This window comes from Thunnus maccoyii, chromosome 22 (genome assembly GCF_910596095.1).
Source record: "Thunnus maccoyii chromosome 22, fThuMac1.1, whole genome shotgun sequence".
In the NCBI taxonomy this organism is placed as follows: domain Eukaryota; kingdom Metazoa; phylum Chordata; class Actinopteri; order Scombriformes; family Scombridae; genus Thunnus; species Thunnus maccoyii.
The window spans coordinates 158,602-177,453 of record NC_056554.1 but is presented as its reverse complement, the minus strand read 5'-3'; the positions used below and the strand labels follow the sequence as shown (position 1 = coordinate 177,453).

The following is an 18,852-nucleotide window of genomic DNA, read 5'->3' as shown; positions in this document are numbered from 1 at the left end:
CAAGCTGAACACAGCTTTGGACGGAGGGGACACGGACCGCTGTGGATGTGTAATGTGGGTTTAATAGTTTGAATTTGTGAATGGTGTGTTGCTTGCTCTCGCAAGGAATTGTGGGACAGAATTATCTCCTTTCCTTTCATAAAGGATGTTGAAGTGTACCCTGTGCTTAAAGAGATTAGAAGGGAAGCACTGGAGCACCTTTCCTTAGCAGTCAGAGAATTCGACCATCTCTTATCATGGCTGCCACTTAGATACTACCGGATCATTTCACTCAGTTAGGAACCTTCCTAAGTAAAAAAGACTATTCGACCGCAGCCCCAGATCACCCATAAAAAATTCTCGGCCACTGGTCTTCCCCCTTTACCTAACCTACAAACTCCCACAAACGCCTCTCCGCATGAAGTTCTTTTGGGGGCTCTATCCAGCCAATGGACCGATGAGACAGCTCCCCCACTCAGTCTTGACCCCACCTAGTTCCTTCCTACCTTCCCGCCATCTGCCATTGTCAGCTCATTGACAAACTACCATACATCCATCATCGACCCTCCCCCTCCCTTCATCCCGCGACCCTCATCCCCTCAACCCTTCATCCCCTCAACCCTAACCCCTTCCTCCCTCCATCACTAATCCCTTCCTCCAGTCCCCAAACCCATCCATCATTCAATATCTCAGCTCTTTTTCATTACTCTCAATTAAACTATTTCAAATCCAAATTCTTGTTGCCATGGTCTTGGTTAGTGAAATACATCTGTAGTTTAAATGATTAAAAAATTACTTCTTACTAAAGCTATTCAATTACATATACAGGGTACCTCACTAATTTTAAAGTTCAAGTACATTTCATGACTGATTGTGGTGCAACAGTAAGGCAACTTTTAGTGACTGTAAACATTTATTTTGCCAAACACTAAACACTTAAGCCCCTCTCCACTCAAAAATATGTTTTTCTTCTTGTTCCTTTTGGACGTGTGAGTGTGACACTGGAAGACTGTTTTCACATTCATCTGCTGAAAGTGAAAAGTTTATCTGTGCTCAGTGAAAATTTGATTTTTAAGGGGTGGGCCTACAAGCATGTTTTGTGACATCACAACTAGTTTGGAGCCAATCCTGGTCCAATGTTTAACTTGACACAAGTGTGATGTGGAAAATTGAAGCCTCCAGTGCATGTACACTGACAATGGACTTTACAGTGAAGTAGGAGAAATTTTGTGTCCCACAGGAAAACTTGTGAAATGAAATATATTTGCATATGAATAGATTCTGGAATTTTTAATGAGGGAGAAGAAGCAGATATCATTTTAAGGATTTTAATGAGATAATTGAATTTTTGTTGTGGAAAAACCATGAGATACAAATTATTATTAAAAGTAAAACAATTTTACATACAGTACTGTGCAAAAGTTTTAGGCACTAAAAGTAAAGTGAGAATGCTTACAAAAATATTGCTATAAATTGTTTTAATTTATCAATTAACTTCTTACAAAGTTGAGTAAACAACAGAAACCTAAATGAAATCAATATTTGCTGTGAGCAGCTTTGCCTTTAAAACAACAGCAGTTCCCCTCTGTACACTTTAACAGTTTTTCATGGTAACTTGCAGGTAGGTTGTTGTAACCATCCTGGAGAAAGAATGTCCTTCTGTGGACTTATTATTTAGGCCATCTCAGGTGCTTCTTCATGTAATCCCAGATTGACTCCATGATGTTGAGATCAGGGCTCTGTGGGGGCCATATCATACCATCTGTTGCAGGACTCATCATTCTTCTTGTTGCTGAAAATAGTTCTTTATGACTCTAGCTGTATGCTTGGGGTCATTGTCATGTCATGAATAAATTTGGGACCGATCAGACACCTCCCTGATGGTATTGCATAATGGATAAGAATCTGAACAACTAGGGTACCTAAAACTTTTGCACAGTACTGTACATCTTAAAACATGTTTGGAGGGGATCTTTAAATGAAGAAATAATCTCTTTCAAGACAACATTAGCATTTTTGGGCAGCAGAAGGGACTGTGTTTTATTTTACTTTATACACACACACAACTAAAAGCAGTTTTACTGTAGTTTCACATTAATATGAGGACTTCTGCTTTGACATTCATTCAGCACAATGATGAGACACAGGTAGTTTACAGAGTAACATAACAGCAGCTGTTTTTGTTGACTGCCAGTGGCTGAACACACCTTGCTTCAGGTCAGTTCACTACATGTCATGAGTCATACCAACATACCAGCCAGATGACTTAGCTGGTAACTGAAGAGCTGCTATTCTCTGTATGAAGGTTTACTCATCAAGGTGTGTTCAAGATGGCCCTGTGTAAACTGTGGTTGGAGTAAAAACAGTCAGACTCTCAGTATGATGATGCTATGTCAGGCAGCTCCAGTTAATATGTCACTGATCTCCAGACTCAGTTCTTCAGTTCCTGACAACTCTAAAAGGGAGTCCATGTCCTGGTATAATGACATCAGCAGTCTGCAGCACTGCCTGGCGGCTGACCTCCTGCACTGCAGTGTTCACACTCAGGTCCCGCCAGGTCTCCTCATCTGAGTAGGACTCAAATAAGTCCCCTGCAACAAGCACTGTGCCCGCTGTAGTTCCCCTCACCTGGACACTGACATCTTGTGCTGTGTGGCCAGGAGTGGGAATTACAGACACCTGTGGGAGAGAGGAAACCGTGTTCACCAGCAGAACACATGAAGCTACTGAGCCCTGTCACAGGCTTTCTTCTTCTACATTCTCACAATTACTGTTATATAACATTGTTAAAATACATTTTGTTATATATATTTTATATTTTTATTCTCTTAGTTGTTTCTATGTGTTCTAAAACATCAATACTACTACAATTGCTGTGATAGTAGCAATAATATTAAGAGTAATAACGCATGTAACACATTCTGAAAAGATGTTGACTGTGCTTTGCAATTAAGAAAAATACACCACTGAACAGAAAGCATACAAAAAAATATGTAGCCCAGGAGGTGTCATAGAGAACAAAAACCCTCAAACTAATGCACTCCAATTATTAGATTGTGTCTGAAATGGTGGTCAAATAAACACTTACAGAGTGAAATTGATTTCGGACAGAGCAAAAGATAAAAGAGGAAATCGCTTTTTTGGAACAGGAATCAGTATTTATACTGTCAGTATACAATAGTTCTAGCTGCTAAATGGGGTAAAATGTTCTATAATGTAAAACAAAGACCCCACATGAAATAAATCTGGGGCAAAAAAAACAACCTTCAGTGACAAGGTACAGTATGAGAAGCAATCAATTTTTGGCAAGGAGGAAACTGCATTTCACTGCATGTACTGCCTCCATAGAGGCTTATTTAAACTAGCAAAATTGACTACATAGTTTATTTTATATAGCATCAAGCAGGAAAACACACACTGTCTCATTACAATACTTTCAATTTGTAAAAGTGATCAATTTCTATAATCTACACGCTGTAGCTGTTTCTATGGTGAAAAATGTAAAGAGCTCTGATGCTCATGCATCAGTACAATGATGCAGAGTATTTTGATATTACCGTTATTTGCATTCTTCACAAAAGCTGCTACAGACAAATTGCAGTCCTTATTGGAAGTTAAATAATTCACATCTACAACATGATAAAGTTAAAGTAGATATTGCTAAACTGATAACCTATTTCTGATACAAAGCAAAATTAGAAAAATCTTTTTATTATTATTAAGAGTTATGCAAATTTGAGGTAAGTCAATCATTGAGGAAATATGGCAGTGCTTTAGCCAAAACACAGGGAAAAGAGGAAAATGTTATCTCTAGTATAATGTCCATAGGCAAAAACCTGGAAGGTTATCTGAAAACAAAAAGATTGAATTATTAAGAGTGCAAAATAGGGATGCACGATATTATCGGCACGTCATAGGTATCGGCTGATAAAAGCTCTAAAATGAAATATCAGCATCGCAAATTCTGACGATTATGAGAGGCCGATATGTCGCCTTGTCCCCCGCCGCCTGACTGTGCTTCCCTCGACCTGACCGTCCACTGAAAGTGGGAAGAAGCAGCGGGTCTGACGGGCAGCTGAGTGAAGTGGAGCCTGCGAAGGAAGCACCGGGACCGTCAGGGTGAAACAGTCCGTTGAGGAACTGCTGTTTGACTGCACAGGTGGGAAACACCTCGTACCACGGCAGTTGGCAACTTGCGTATTAGGTGCATTACCACCACCTTCTGCTCCAGAGTGTGGACCAGAGATTAAATCCTACACATTAATCCTGTCTGTCTAATAAACTCAAAGAAAACACTACTGCTCCACCTACTTGGCAGGTTCATTTAAGTTTTAACGCTGAGCTCCTGAACTCCAGTCTTCCTAAGGTCTTGACCCTCATATATTGTCTTTCTTGATCATACTTAGTACAATCTATGCTTGCATGTGTAATAGTCTGCTCAGCCAACTGGAAAAAAAATATGTCTATATATCAGTATTGGCATTGGCCACAATGAGTTGGAAATATCGGCATATCGGATATCGGCAAAAAATCCAATATCATGAATCCCTAGTGCAAAATAAATTAAATAAAATGTATGAGAATAAAGCAAAATGAGCCTTCATAAGATCCAGAAAACACAATGGATTGAAAAAGGTGAGCAAAACTCCAATTATTTCTTTAGGTTAGACAAATATCATGGTAAAAATAATTTCATTCAGCAACTTGATATGAATGGTTTTACAACTAATGACAGAGCAAAATATCCAAATATTGCTCCGATTTTTATGGTCATTTAAATAAAATATAATAGTTGCCAAAAGGAAACGGACAGGTTTTTCGGTTAGCTTCAGGAATCTAAACCAAATTAACCCCAGTTGATAAGGAATATTGTGATAAGCATATCTCCATGAAGGAAATTATCTATGCAATTATGCATCTTAAAACTAATAAACTGTTCTTTCATTAAACAGCTTGCTCCTTTTCTGTTAGGGGTTTTTATATAAGGCTTTAGTAAAGAAACCCATCCCCCTACTCTTAGACAAGGATTGATCTGCTTAATCACTAAACCCAATAAAAATCATAGTTTCATCCATACTTTTTTCTATTAAATAATGACTATAAAATATTTGCCTCAATAATTGCCAAATGGCTTATAAATGTGCTGGATCCATTTATTGATGAAGCCCAGTCAGGGTTCATGAGAAAAAGACATATTTCTAACATGTTAAGGCTTGTCTTAGATTTAACTGATTATTAATTTCTGTGTCCTGATGATGATAGTTTAATATTCTTTCTAGCCTTTGATTCCATAGAACACAGTTTTTTTTTTTCTTTCCCCACGAAATAAGGATTTGGTGACTTATTTTGTAAAACAATTGAGACAATGTTTGCAAAAAGTAATTCTTCTATTAGGTTAAAAGGAGGCAATTCAGCCCAATTTTATTTAGGCTGGGGCATTAGACGGAGTTGTCCAGCCTCGCAATATTTATTTCTTCTATGTGCACAATTCCTTACTATGTTTGTTAAAATAGCAAAATTGAAGGAATCTCTATTGCTGATAGAGAAATTCTTATCACCTAACTTGTTGATGACTCTACCTTATTTTTAAAAAATGCCTATTGCAACCAATGTAACTGAATCATTTTCTTTAGCCTCTAGTCTGTGTTAGAATCTAAAAAAAAGGGGTGAACTGTCACCCCACAAAAACTATGAATAATCCTGTGTCTCTGGCATACCAGTCAATGATAAAGTTTAGGGATTGCTACTGTAAACAATGAAAATGCTGGTGCTCTGCAAACTTCAATTCAATATATAAAAAGGCTAAAAAAAAAAAACCATACTCAGTGGATACAGAGAGACTTATCTTTAGAAAGAAAGAGTACTGTTATACAAGGCAGAAGGTATCACAGCTTACATATGCTGCAGTCTCTCTATTTAAGGATAAGAATCAGAAACAGAATCAGAATCATCTTTATTGGCATGTTTACGCAAACAAGGAATTTGACTCCGGTTTAGTGGCTCTCAATGTATTCACATATAACAACATAACAACATAACGTCTTCAGAAATATATACAAGAAGTGCAAATCAATTGATGACTTACTTATTCATTTCATTTGGAAAAATAAGACATTAAAAGTCTGTTATTATGAACTCATGATGTAGGAGGGCTTAACTCTTGTGACTTCACTACCCAAAATAATACTTTTAAAGTTTCTAAAAAGCCTACCTACATCTATTTGGAATTTTGAGCCAAATTACATTTTTTCTAAAACTGGAGGACTCAAATATGTTCTCTTATACAACTAAAAAATAGAAGAACATCCCAAAAGCTGTTGTCTACTGGAAAAATCCCTTCAGTTCTTCACTTGAAGCTTCATATTACCTTCAGATAAACTTTTAAATACATTTTAGAACTGTGGCCCCCGTCAGCCTACATTGTAAGTGCATCATGAGGGGATCTTCTAATGGTCAGTATGAACAGGAAGAATGGTTATGGCGAGAAAAACCTGTGTCAGTGTTCATTTGGGCACCTGACTACTGTTTAAAGACAGACTTGAAAAATTGTGGACCCGTCCTTTAAGAGAATTGCGATGTGACTTTCAGGCTTGTATAAGGAGATCTGAGAACACACCACCTTTTGGGTGCATTTGCTTTTTTGCAAGCTGGAACACACTTGCTCCTTGAAATCCTTTAAATAATGAGGACTCAAATATTAAATCACAGATATACTTACATGCTCATCCACACAGTATGCCTGTCCCTCTGCAAGCTTGTTAGGACGGTATGTGTCCCCTTCACTGATATCATATCCTACAATTATCACCGCGGATGGAAAAAGACTCAGATTCCCGATGTGGTCTGAATGTCCGTGAGTCCCTACAACGAAGTTAATGTCTCCCGGTACGATACCCCTCTCCTTCAGTGTGATTAGGAGAAAGTCGCGGTCCCACGGCCCCCCGGTGTCCACCAGAATAGTTCTGGGTCCGGTGATGAGAGTGATCGTCCCGTCGGCTCTAAACGTGCCGTCGGTCTGAGGGAGACTGTATCCGACTTTGAGGACGGACACGGAGTAAGGCTGACCGGAGAAGTCCAGCTGGGACTCAGACAGAGGAACTCTCTGAAGCTGACCAGACAGATCTTTACTGCCTGTCCCCATCGCGACGACAAACTTCACAGAACTGCATGAAGAGGTAATATATACTAAGGCAGAATCTCACTTTCCTCAGATGTATGCGGAAAAAAGAGGATCTAGGTCCAGGCCTGCCAACTCTCACGCGCATAGACATAAATACGTGGACGCCGCTGTCAGCATGGACGTGTGAAGAGAACTGTCAGTCACTAAAACATTTGAGTCAACCATGGGTATTTGAGGAGCGCATGCGCGATAGGGTCCGACATCTTGGACAGCTAGGTACGGCAACACCACTTGAACAAACCACATGTCACAACAGGATTTGACTCGTAGATGTATAATACATACATATAATACATACATACATATGTGTGTGTGTGTGTATTATATATATATATATATATAGACACACACACACACACACATATACATATATGTGTATATACACATATACTTATATTCAGCCATTTGCTTTAAAGCCAAATTGCATACAATGTAGACCAAAATTGCTTGTATCAACCCTTCAACATCCACCCTTTTTATAGAATTTTCACCTATTTGGCACATCCAAATGGAAAAGCTTATAGGCTTCATTTGACAAGTGACATCTAGTTTCTGGAAATGTGTTTGTTTAGCATCTGGCTAAAACACAAACAAAACTACATCAGTTCAAATAAGGCTCAAAAAAGTGTTTTTGGTCATCGTTTATAATGAGTCATATTTGAATGAACAATAATTAGGACATGCTTTATGCCAGAACCATGCAAATCACCACATACCTTCTACATCTTGTCAACCTGTATACAATTCCAGACTAACCTTATGGGTGCAAGGGAGTTTTTAGTTTGTGGTGTCACTGGTGTCACTGGTGTCCTCGAACCTCTCCAGTTATCTCCACAAGCCAAATTGTGCCAATTGCTTTTACTCATTACTGTGTGATGCTACCGCTTACAACTGGCTTACTGTCGCTGGCGACCCGGTGGATGTTAAGAGGTTAAGAAATGTTGTAAGCTGTTTAATGACAACTTTCTCAGCAACCTTTGAGAGTACTGGCAGTAAACTTATTCATCTGTAGTTACTGGCTTCAAGGTGGTCTCCATATTTAAAAATAGGCGTGACAATGACACATTTCTAGTCATCAGGAAAGGAGCTGTGTTTAAAAGACAAGTTAATTAAATGAGCAATAGGGGGGTTAGCAGCATGTCAATGTACTGGAGCATTTTGCAATCCTAGTTGGGCCTTTTACTAGTTGTTCTAGTTGGAATTTCTTTGTGATCATTTTTAGTTTTTTCCTCTTTGTTTTATCCTCCCAGTTCACATTAAAATCACCCATAAGTAATAATTCTTTGATGAGATTGCACTCAGACTTCTTTGACTTGATCATAGAAATAGTCATCTGCAGAAGGAGGCCTATAGACACCTACGATGTTAAAAGACATTTGTTGGGATAACATTATTTTTATCCCAACATATTCTAGTCCAGATTTGAGTCAGACACACGATGAGTCAACTGATTGCTCTTTGCATTAATGCTTCTAGCATTAAAATGTCCAACAAATAGCCCACTCAGTTTCAGCTTCGGGTCCCATAAGACTTTTGCATGATTGACAGTTTGGAAGATTTTGAATAACCTCTGCCTCCTCACTGCAGGCTTTCGACACACAGTGGTGTCAGCAGCAGGTTTTGTGAGAGAGACACTGGACCTCTCAAGGTTTCCACAGCCCGGTAGCGAAAAGTTATTCATTGATCACATCATGCTGCTCATTCGTCACTGGCACCAGAGGAGTCCCAGACACACTCGGGCACAAATCAGCATCATCGAAGTTCTGCAGCACTCCAGGGATCAAAACACACTAAGCTGGTCACCAGTAAGACCAGCATAAATCCAGCAAAACCAGCAGGTCACCAGCAAAAACCCACCTATCCTTTAATGTCATGACACACTCCGATGCAACTGGTGGCGGTATGCACCTTTTACGTTGGTTTGCGATCCGCCAATAAACAAGAAGAAGAAAAAGACGCAACGTCACATCTGCGCTCCACAATGGCGGAGAAAATAACGTTGGATAAAGGGTCATCATTTATGGATCCATTTAAAGGGCTGTTGTTGACGTATTTTATGCCAGAATCATGTTATGATGAATTTTTCCTCAATTTCAACTTTTTAGACGGTAAGTGGCTCCTTTTAGTTGGAAAACTAGCAGCTCAGTGACACTTAGACACTCGGGAGATGTTGGTTCTTCCTCAGTGTGGAGCGTAACATAGGTTAAATTATGCTGATAATAATCTTTAGTTATTTTAAATACTTTTCACTTTAGGAGTGTAGTTTGGGCTATGGGGGCATCATGGTGGCCTGTGGTTTATGTGAGAGAGAAACTGCTGCCTGGATTATGTTCACTGGAAACGTCAATCCCGGAAGCGTGGCATGTTAAAGCAGGACTCCAACACCGAGAGACCGAGGTTCACTGTTGTAGGGAAAGACGGTGGTTTTAGTAGCAGTCACTCCTCAAATTCTGGATCATTCAGGTACATCCAGCAAGCTTTACATAGAGCACACATAGGCACACACTTACACACCATATGCATGATTATAAATACCTACACACAGAGACACATAGTCAGTTATACATACTCATACATAGGTACAGGTTTATGTACAGACATTGTGTTAATTTAGGGTAATCTGAGGGGTAATATACATTTTTTTTTGGTGACGTTTTGGACTGGAAGTTAGATTGAATATAACAGCAAATCATCAGCCTCTATGTACATTTGTAATACTTGACATAGATTATGCTAACATAAGCATACAAACATGATGTTCTTGTCTATCCATGTACATTATGACATTCATTAACTGCCCAATAAGGTCTCCTCTTTGCAACACCAGCTCTGAATTCCATAAGCTACCACAGAAAAACAATATAAATCATGTCTTGATGATGGTATGACAATGGTATGTAGTCAAAGACATAACTTCTCAATTCGGGTTATATAGATTAATCTTAATTTCTCCAGAGGTGTCGATTGTATTTCTCTTCTGTTGGTTAGAATGGAGGACTGAAACTGCTATAAATAAATAAATGAATCAATAAATAAATTAATTTGCTATTAAATTCACCAAAAATAATATCAAAAATAAATAAAATAAAATTAATTGATAAAATGTGACATTTTGGATATTTCTGTTTTAATTTGCTTCTGTATTTATCTACCTTATAAGGTTTTGGGAGATGCCGCAGTAATGAGTGATTGTCTCTTTGAGGTCCTCTCATATCAAACAGTATGTTTATTCTATATAACAGTTATCAATGATTGACCTTCCCCATATTTTCAAGCATAATAGTGTATATATGACATTGCACTGTTATGTAAAATAAGAGTTACTCTCAAAAAGGACAGATGCATATTTGCAGTTTCAAGCTTTCTCTGTAACTCTGAAATCATCCTCAGGAGCAGGTAGAGGTGTCATGAAGCAGCTAATAAATAACAGGTGTAACAGCTGATCGCTCAGCAGCATCTAATGATGTCTCAACACCATGTAAACAACTTCAGTTCCTTAGATATTCAACATCTTCTTTAAATAGTGTTATGTCCAGAAGGAACAAACCATTTCTTTAATGCCAGGCATGTTGGTATAAAATTGTTCCCTGATGTTTGTAGTTTAGTTTAAGGTGGCTGTTTTTATTTACCTTTTGTAAACTGCCATTGGTCTGATTTTTGGCAAGTGACACACCTGCTTAGCTGGACTGAGGTCAGGTGAATGACAATGCCAGTCAAGAACATCCCACTGCTGGGTCATAAAAACTCCTCGGCTGCATTTGCTGTATATTTAGGATCGTCCTCCTTGTGCATTGTCCTAAAATTGGCAGACTACCTAAAAAAGGGGGCTACAGTTGCTTCAATGTTCACCCACACTTTGAATGACAGCCCCCTCATTTGCATAATGAAGCAGAAATGCATAAAGAAATGTAAAAGGGAAATACAGAAATAAATAAGTTTGGGGAAATAAATAAGGGGGAAATGCAAAGGGAAAACAAGGCTTTCACCTTAATATTAACAACATTTTAGCAGCAGTCGGACCTAAAAGTATGTGTCTTCTCTGAGATTTGGTAGCATTAATTAATGAGTCATCATTTAGAAGTAAAACATTAGGTAAACTAGGAACACAAGTTCTGGTTATATCAGATAGCAAGTGTGCAACTCTAGACCAAAAATACTTCAAATTAAAAAAAAAATACTACAATCTGGTGATGTTTCCTGTCTGAATCTCCATTAGTATACCACTTAAAGTTGTCCATACATACATACTCTGAAGAGGCTAAACATTCTGTCAAACCCTTTGAATTGTATTTGTGAAAACAGAAAAAAGGTGACTTCAGAAACTGCTGTAGATAACAAGTCAAACCAGGACTAGATCAACACAGAAGCAATTTGTGTATTTATCAAATAACAACAAAGGATCACGTCAGCACTGATTGGCTTAGTATGTTTCTGGTGTGCTCCTTTAGGTAACTAGAGTGAAAATGTTTGTGTGGCTATGTCCGGCTTTTGAACATGGCTGGTGGGCGGGGTAGCCATTGACTATACAGTTGGTGGTTTGATCCGCAGCTCTTCCTTATATGAGCATAACTAATCTACCTCTACCACCAGTGGTGTTTGTATGCATGTGGACTGGTGATGTAATCGAGTAGTACTCCAGCCACATGGAAAAGCTACATGTGAAGTTTACCAGAGTTCAAGATGGTGAACATTATGAATCCGTATGTGTTCAAAGCATGATATATCTCCTCAATTGTTGTTCTTGTCCAAAAAGTATTAAAAACTATTAGAAAATGTTTGAGTTACATTTTCTAGAAAATATAGAAATTTCAGAGCTTTTTTTTAAAAATGAAACTTTATATTTGTGAGCCATTGTTAAAGACTTAAGTCTTCAGTAGAAACCAATGGCAAGAAGTTGAGAGCCACATACATGGTTGGTAAGTCAAAGTATTGAGAGAAAGACTAATGCAGTGTAGTTCATACTCGTTCCTGCTTTGCCACAGAATAGAAGTATCAAATAAAGTTATGTAAAAGATTCACTTCTCTCTGCATGCTTCCTCTCTCTTTCTTGCAGACTCGTGTTTCTCTTGCTTTAGATTCTCTGACTGATGTGAGTATACATTGATGCAATCATTGCCAGCTAGCTATACTTAATATTTTTTTGTTTTGTTCTAGTACCATGTCTGAAGATTGTTCTGAGCAAAGGCCTGGGGATCGGTATCATTCTGGGATCAGTGCTGGGTAAAACACCTCACCTTTTCTAACTTGGACACCTCATTTAGTCTAATTTAGAATTTTAGGCACATTTTAGTCATTTCATTATTGTCCTACTCAAGGTTTAATCAATGAAAACTAATGACATTTTAGTGAGTTTAGGTCAGGGAGAAGTATATAAGATTTTCTCTCATTTTTATTTGTTTTATTCTAATCATCAGCAGAAAAAGTGGTGACTATGCAGTGTAATTTTGTAATGTGTAGTTTTTCCTTATGAGGAAATTCTAACCAATGATTCAGTAATATTGTAGAAATATAAATAAAGATTGCACAAAGAAAAAAAATCAGTTTAATAACCTATGAAAATCTGTGAAAGAAACAATTTGAGATTGTCAATGAGATTCTTTTCATATCAGTCTGCAAAACAATGTTTCCCTTACAATGCAACCAGGACATAAGAGGTAAAAAAAAAAAAAAAAAAAAAAAAAACTTTTTGCAACCACAGTAATATGTCTGATCTGTGTAGAGGTGAGTGTGGTTCTTCTGCAGAAGCCTGATGTCAGTTTCAATCAACATAATGAAGGTAAACACAATGAAGGGCTGTGCATAATGGCACTTCACTCTGCTGCGGCACTTCTCAGAGGCTGCGGATTTATCAACATATATCAGTCCTGCTGCCTTCAGATGCTGCAGGGATTTAATGAAATGAAGGAGAAGCTTCTCATACAGTATAAAGTAGCTGTGGACAGCAGATACTGTAAGAATCACCCACATTCATGCACAGATCAATATAGATGCTTTAACCCATAAATGTTATTTTCTGTGCCGAATTTGGTAGGAGAGTGTTTACTTGAAATAACTTATTTATATTTCATGCATTAATCCGTTATTGCAGCACATTTACAGCAAGTATTTCGTTTGCTCTTGTTGATAAAATCACCAAGTAGCAGTGGAGTGCCTTTGCTCCAGAAACAGATGTGGTTCTGAGACATCTAAGACCCATTTTCCACAAAATCACTTTACGCTGCCCATTTGCATGTCTTCTTCCGGCAGCTTCACTGTGCGTGCAGTGCGGGGCACCGCAATAGCACACAGACAGGCAAAGCAAATTTCAAGGTCAGGAAAATGCGAAACTGTCTGTTTGCTGCTTGCACTGGTCGTTGCACTGTCACGAAAAATAGGACCCAATGTTGTATTTGGTGGTCAAATTATTTAAAGTAGTCTGAACTGACAGCCATTATAGGCTACTCGCGGTCCTCTGTGTTTTGATTATGATTGGCTTTAAAGGTCCAACATCTTATAGAAGGCTTAGGCATTACCGCTGTGACCATAATAATGTAGCGTAGACGTTACCTCTTTATCCCCATAACACCTGAAAGTGGAGGGACAAACAGTCTTGAAAAAAGTCCCAACTTAACATTCTGTCATCCTGTCGATGCTTGTGCGTGTTGAATTTTATAAACTGGCAGCTGAAATCACTCTCTAATGAGGAAATTGATGTGAAAATATATCAGTGTAAACAACAGGGTCATTAATTGATACTTCATCAAGTTTTTGAATCCATTCTGTGATGCAACCTGAGAAAGAACAAAACTATCTCACCGCTGCGTTCTCTCTTGATCTTTGCTTTCAACGCTGTGTTTTTTATTACTGTAATTGTATGAAACCTGCACTGTGTATCTCACCTCTCCTCCTTCCTTGTTCACAGTGAAGCTGCCTCAGATCTTAAAGCTGATGGGAGCAAAGAGTGCCGAGGGGCTGAGCTTCAAATCTGTGATACTAGAGCTGCTGGCCATCACAGGAACGATGGCCTACAGTATCGCCAACAAGTTCCCCTTCAGGTTGGCCCATATTCAAATCAACTCTGTCAAGTTTAAATGTACACAGAGCACCATGTGGAATCTATTTTATTTTATTTCTGTAATCTATGTATAACAGCACTGTAAGCTGAATTAGACGAAGTGCTCCACCTTTTTGTTTAAAAATGTGAGTACCTAACTAATAACCTGCGCTGAATGTTATCTTAGTGCCTGGGGCGAGGCTCTGTTCCTCATGCTGCAGACTGTCACCATCGGCCTCCTCATTCAGCACTACGGAGGGAGAACAGGCAGAGGTTAGATTGCATCCACATTCAACAGTCTTTCAGTTCAGTCACTGTGCAACACTATAAATGCCTTCCAGGATAAAACAAATATGCACCATTACCATGTACCATGTATTTAAATGATATAACCCCCATGTCATACAAATCAGTTCTGATCAATCAAAAACCCACCCATAGTATGTCATGCTAGCATATTAAAATTTTTTAATTAGCTAATTAAACACAAAGTACAGCTGGGGCTTTTGGGAAGTTTTGCAGTTTGGTCATAAACCAAAGTATTTTGTCAACCTACTGGTGCTAGAGTAAAAGTCAGATGATCAGTTGGTAGCATTCATCCTTTTGGGATCATGAAAGTCTGTACGAAGTGTCAAATGGCAATCCATCCGATATTTAAGATAGCTCACTCTGGACCAAAGTGGACTACTGACAACGTGGACAGGCGGACAGACTGACATGCCACTAGCATGGCTAAACGTTGGGGGGGGAAAAGATGTGCCAGTCTTTAGTATGCTTTTGATTTCCCTTGTTTGTTGTCAAATACTCATCTGCCTCAGAAAGGTGTATGTATCCAGTAGTCTCTGGGTAAGAAAATTTGAACTGAAAATAACTAGATATGGGCTGAAGCAGTGGAACCTCTCAGCAACACACACATCTAGTGGTAGGAAAATATGATTATTTGTGAAATATTATATGTAAAATGTGCCTCAGCACATCAATATGATGTTTTCATGTTATGGATGTTTAATATGTGAAATAAAAATGAAAAACACAAACACTGATTCAGTCTTAAAGAAATCCCTTATTGGTTTGACAGATCAGCACTGAGTGTTTGCTTCTTCTTTCCCAGGTCTCCTGTTTCTGGTTGTGTACTTTGGCCTACTGGTTCTTCTGTTGTCTCCAATCACTCCCATGTCAGTAGTTACCACCATGCAGGCCTCTAACATGCCAGCCATCATCATTGGCAGGGTAGGAAAAGACAACACAAGTCTAATACACACTGATATAATGCTTGTATTTTTTTTTTAAGAATGAGTGTGGTTGATTCTTGAACTTGTAGTTAAGTTTAATACAATTTAATACGTTTATTCAGTTTAATTTTTTCATGTTGCAGATTCGTCACAATGTATAGAAATATAGGCTTAAAAAAGAAAGGAAACAACCAACATTAAGAAATGTTAATAATGCCCATACTAAAACACACACAACACAGAGAAGACTGACGGTGTGTGTGGTTGTCTCAGTTAATCCAGGCAGCCACTAACTTTCGTAATGGACACACTGGCCAGCTGTCTGCGGTCTCTGTCTTCCTGCTGTTTGCTGGATCTCTTGCCCGCATCTTCACCTCACTACAGGTAAGAGGCCTGTGTGTCTGTCTGTAATATATGATTGATGACATTTTGATCAGTCCTGTTATATTATTGCCTGAATGCATCCTATGGACACTGATTGAGGACTGAAGGACTGAAGCTGCTGCTAACATGTTGTTTTCACTGCACAGCCAGTGTGGACTGTGTGACTAACAAACAAAATGCTTGCCTGATAGGCAAGTCAATGCTATTTGTATAGCCCAATATCACAAATTAGCCTTAGGGGGCTTTACAGTCTGTATAGCAATACAGTATCTTCTGTCTTTAGACCCTTGATTCGGACAAGGATCCCCCCCACCCCCCTCTCAAAAAAAAATTGTAAAAAAGCTGAGGAACAGCAGAATAGGAGAGATCACTATCCCAGGACAGACAGACATACAATAGATGTTGTGTGTACAGAACAGACCAGATAGCAACATTACAGAAATAGAGCAGAACAGACAGAATGACAAAATTGTAGATGGATTGATAACATATACAAAGAATCTGATCAGGAGGACATCAAGTACCTCCATCACCCTAGAGACCTGAAAAGAGGACAGACTACACATACACACAGGAAACTCACATCACACCATTCACACACACAGAGAAAGGAGAGAAAGATGAGGACCTCGATCACATTGGGAAGGAATAGAATCTCCTGCAGGATGAGTAGCCAGGTCCAAAACCTCTGGAAATGGATCCGACAGCCAGGGAAGCAGAGCAGTCCCAGGACGGCCTATGGTCCAGCAAAGAGACCCCTTGAGAGAAAAGAGAGGACAAGGAGGAGAAAATGAGGGGAGAGAGAGGGGGGGGGGGCGGCATAGCTTGGATGCTAATGCGCCTGTGGACAACAAACAATCTTGTCAGCAGGACAGACAAGGTTTTAATTAGTAAAGCTTGATACATTTATTACCTCACATTACATTAAACAACAGCTGAGGCTGAAACGTGTCCCAGTCTTGTGTTTTCTGCTACTCCCATTTAATCATCATGTAGTACAACATGGTTGTTTTTCTGGCGATTTAAACCAGTAGCTTGTGTTTCCTCTTGAAGACACAACTATTTTCAGACAGTATTGACATTGAGCATGGTTTGTTCTGTCATGGCCATACAACGCACACACACTCCCTCATCAACAACTGCCCCCAGCTGACGTTCCGCCAACATTTACGTCATTTTATCTATATCTGACTTAGATTGGGCACTCATGGTTTATTATTACATCACTTAAAACTGCAAGGGGGAACAGTACTAATGTAGCTTTCTCTGTCATGAATGAAGCCACACAAAGAAAGCAGGACATGCTGACTGACAGCGATGTGTCATTACTTTGAAACTTTCATGTTATTTTCTTATCAGTTTTTGTTGACATGTCAGACAGGTATATGGTTTTCAGCTTTTTTTCCCCTTTTTATAGGAAACTGGAGATGCACTGATGGCCCTCACCTATGTCATATCCTCCGCCTGTAATGGCATCATTGCTCTGCAGGTCCTCTACTACTGGAACAGCTCCTCAGAACGCAAGAAGAAGAAGAAAAAGAAGAAGGAGTAGGCAAAGGACATTCGCTAAATTTCAGTCGTAAAGCAACACTTTTCTTTCCATATCCAACAAGGTGTCCTCAAAACTTGAAAGAACAAATTGACACCTGAAATGTATGTACAGAGGAAGTGTGGGACATTGAATCTGCTGGACAAACACTTGGCTTTGACATAAGGCTGTGAGTGTAACATGCCAATCAGATGTTCAGTAATGTTTTCTATCAGTCCCATGTAGGCCCTCTGGCTTTATGATTGACAGTTAGCTGGTTCTGTTGGTGTATAGCTCTGAGCAGGGCTGCTGGGTTCAGACTGCTGCTGTGCAATACACTGTAATTATATTCCTCTTGATCCAGTTTCCCTCAGGCAGGCTGTGTTCATAATGATGAGTTAAAATGTTTTGAAACAGTTTGTGTACCTGTCTGTTGATTGTCCATATCTAATCATTCAGATCATTTTGTTAGCTGTGGATGCATGTAAAATGATTTTTTTTGTTTTATCATTTCACATAAACATAATTCCTCACTTGCCTCTGTAACTGTATGGTATATTATGTGGTCTGCATTAGAGGTAACATTAATGGGTGACATTTGCAAACTTGTACAATATAATGCAAATTAGAATCCATCCTCTGGGAACCATGACTGTCCATGACAAAATATTCTGCCAATCCCTCTAGTAGATGTTAAGAAATTTCATTGGATATGTTAGAGGGAAGACCATGGTGCTAGAGGAAAAGTCAGGAGATCACCAGAGTCATTAGAACATCATGGACATCATCTGGATTTCATGCCATCCATAAAGCCCAATACATTCTGTTCATGTTGTTGAGCATCTCCCGTCATCCTTCACTCCCTCCTCTGATGTTGGTTCTGAAACAACACTGCCCTCTGCCTGTGTTGTGTTGGTGGAGCACACCATCTGTGTAATAGAATCAACCACCTCAAAGTAAGAATGACAGGAAGTAATGCACTGCTGACACAATAGTGAACTACATTACAACATATCCCTATAAAGCGTTTATATGTTTAGCATATAGTGTATTTCCAGCAGAAACATTGGGTCTTCCACGCCATTTTGTCACCCAGTGGAAGATTGCAGGAGCTAAATGAGTTTGAACCAAACAATGTCATATCACATTCATTTACCGGGCAGTTTGTTCACCGAGCTGCAACAGAGGGATTGTAACTAAAAGAGAGAAGTATGAAGGCTCAGCTTCAATTAGCTTCAATTCACATATGAATGCATTTTCCCCCCATCACTTTCATTGGAAACAAGTTGAGAAGGGATCGCTTCACAGCCAGTATGAAGAGGCCATGAAGAGATCACTGGTGACCCATAAGTGTTTGTGTAGTATTGTTGTAAGAGAGGCTTGAAAAATTGTGAACCTATCCTTGAACATAACACTGAGAGAAATGAAGAGTGGTGTAATAGTGAGAACTGGCTCTGACACTGAACAAGTTCCAAATTTATGAGTTTAGACCTATGGCGTGTCCTTTACTTTGCAG

The 18,852-nt window shown here is 39.0% G+C and overlaps 2 protein-coding genes across 2 annotated transcripts; one reads left to right on the top strand and one right to left on the bottom strand.

The window, feature by feature from the left end:
• Positions 1-1,990: 1,990 nt before the first annotated feature.
• mblac1 (metallo-beta-lactamase domain containing 1) lies at positions 1,991-7,358 on the bottom strand. Its single transcript, XM_042401063.1, has 2 exons — positions 6,698-7,358; positions 1,991-2,658 (listed from the first exon to the last, which is right to left on the bottom strand). The coding sequence occupies exons 1-2, from the start codon at positions 7,118-7,120 to the stop codon at positions 2,419-2,421; spliced, it is 663 nt and encodes a 220-aa protein (XP_042256997.1). The 5' UTR covers positions 7,121-7,358; the 3' UTR covers positions 1,991-2,418.
• A 1,729-nt stretch (positions 7,359-9,087) lies between these two features.
• Positions 9,088-17,882, top strand: mpdu1b (mannose-P-dolichol utilization defect 1b). The gene is made up of 7 exons (XM_042402055.1): positions 9,088-9,267; positions 12,314-12,379; positions 14,061-14,193; positions 14,380-14,465; positions 15,304-15,422; positions 15,698-15,808; positions 17,226-17,882. Exons 1-7 carry the CDS (start codon positions 9,141-9,143, stop codon positions 17,358-17,360), a joined length of 777 nt encoding a protein of 258 aa, XP_042257989.1. The 5' UTR covers positions 9,088-9,140; the 3' UTR covers positions 17,361-17,882.
• Positions 17,883-18,852: the final 970 nt, after the last annotated feature.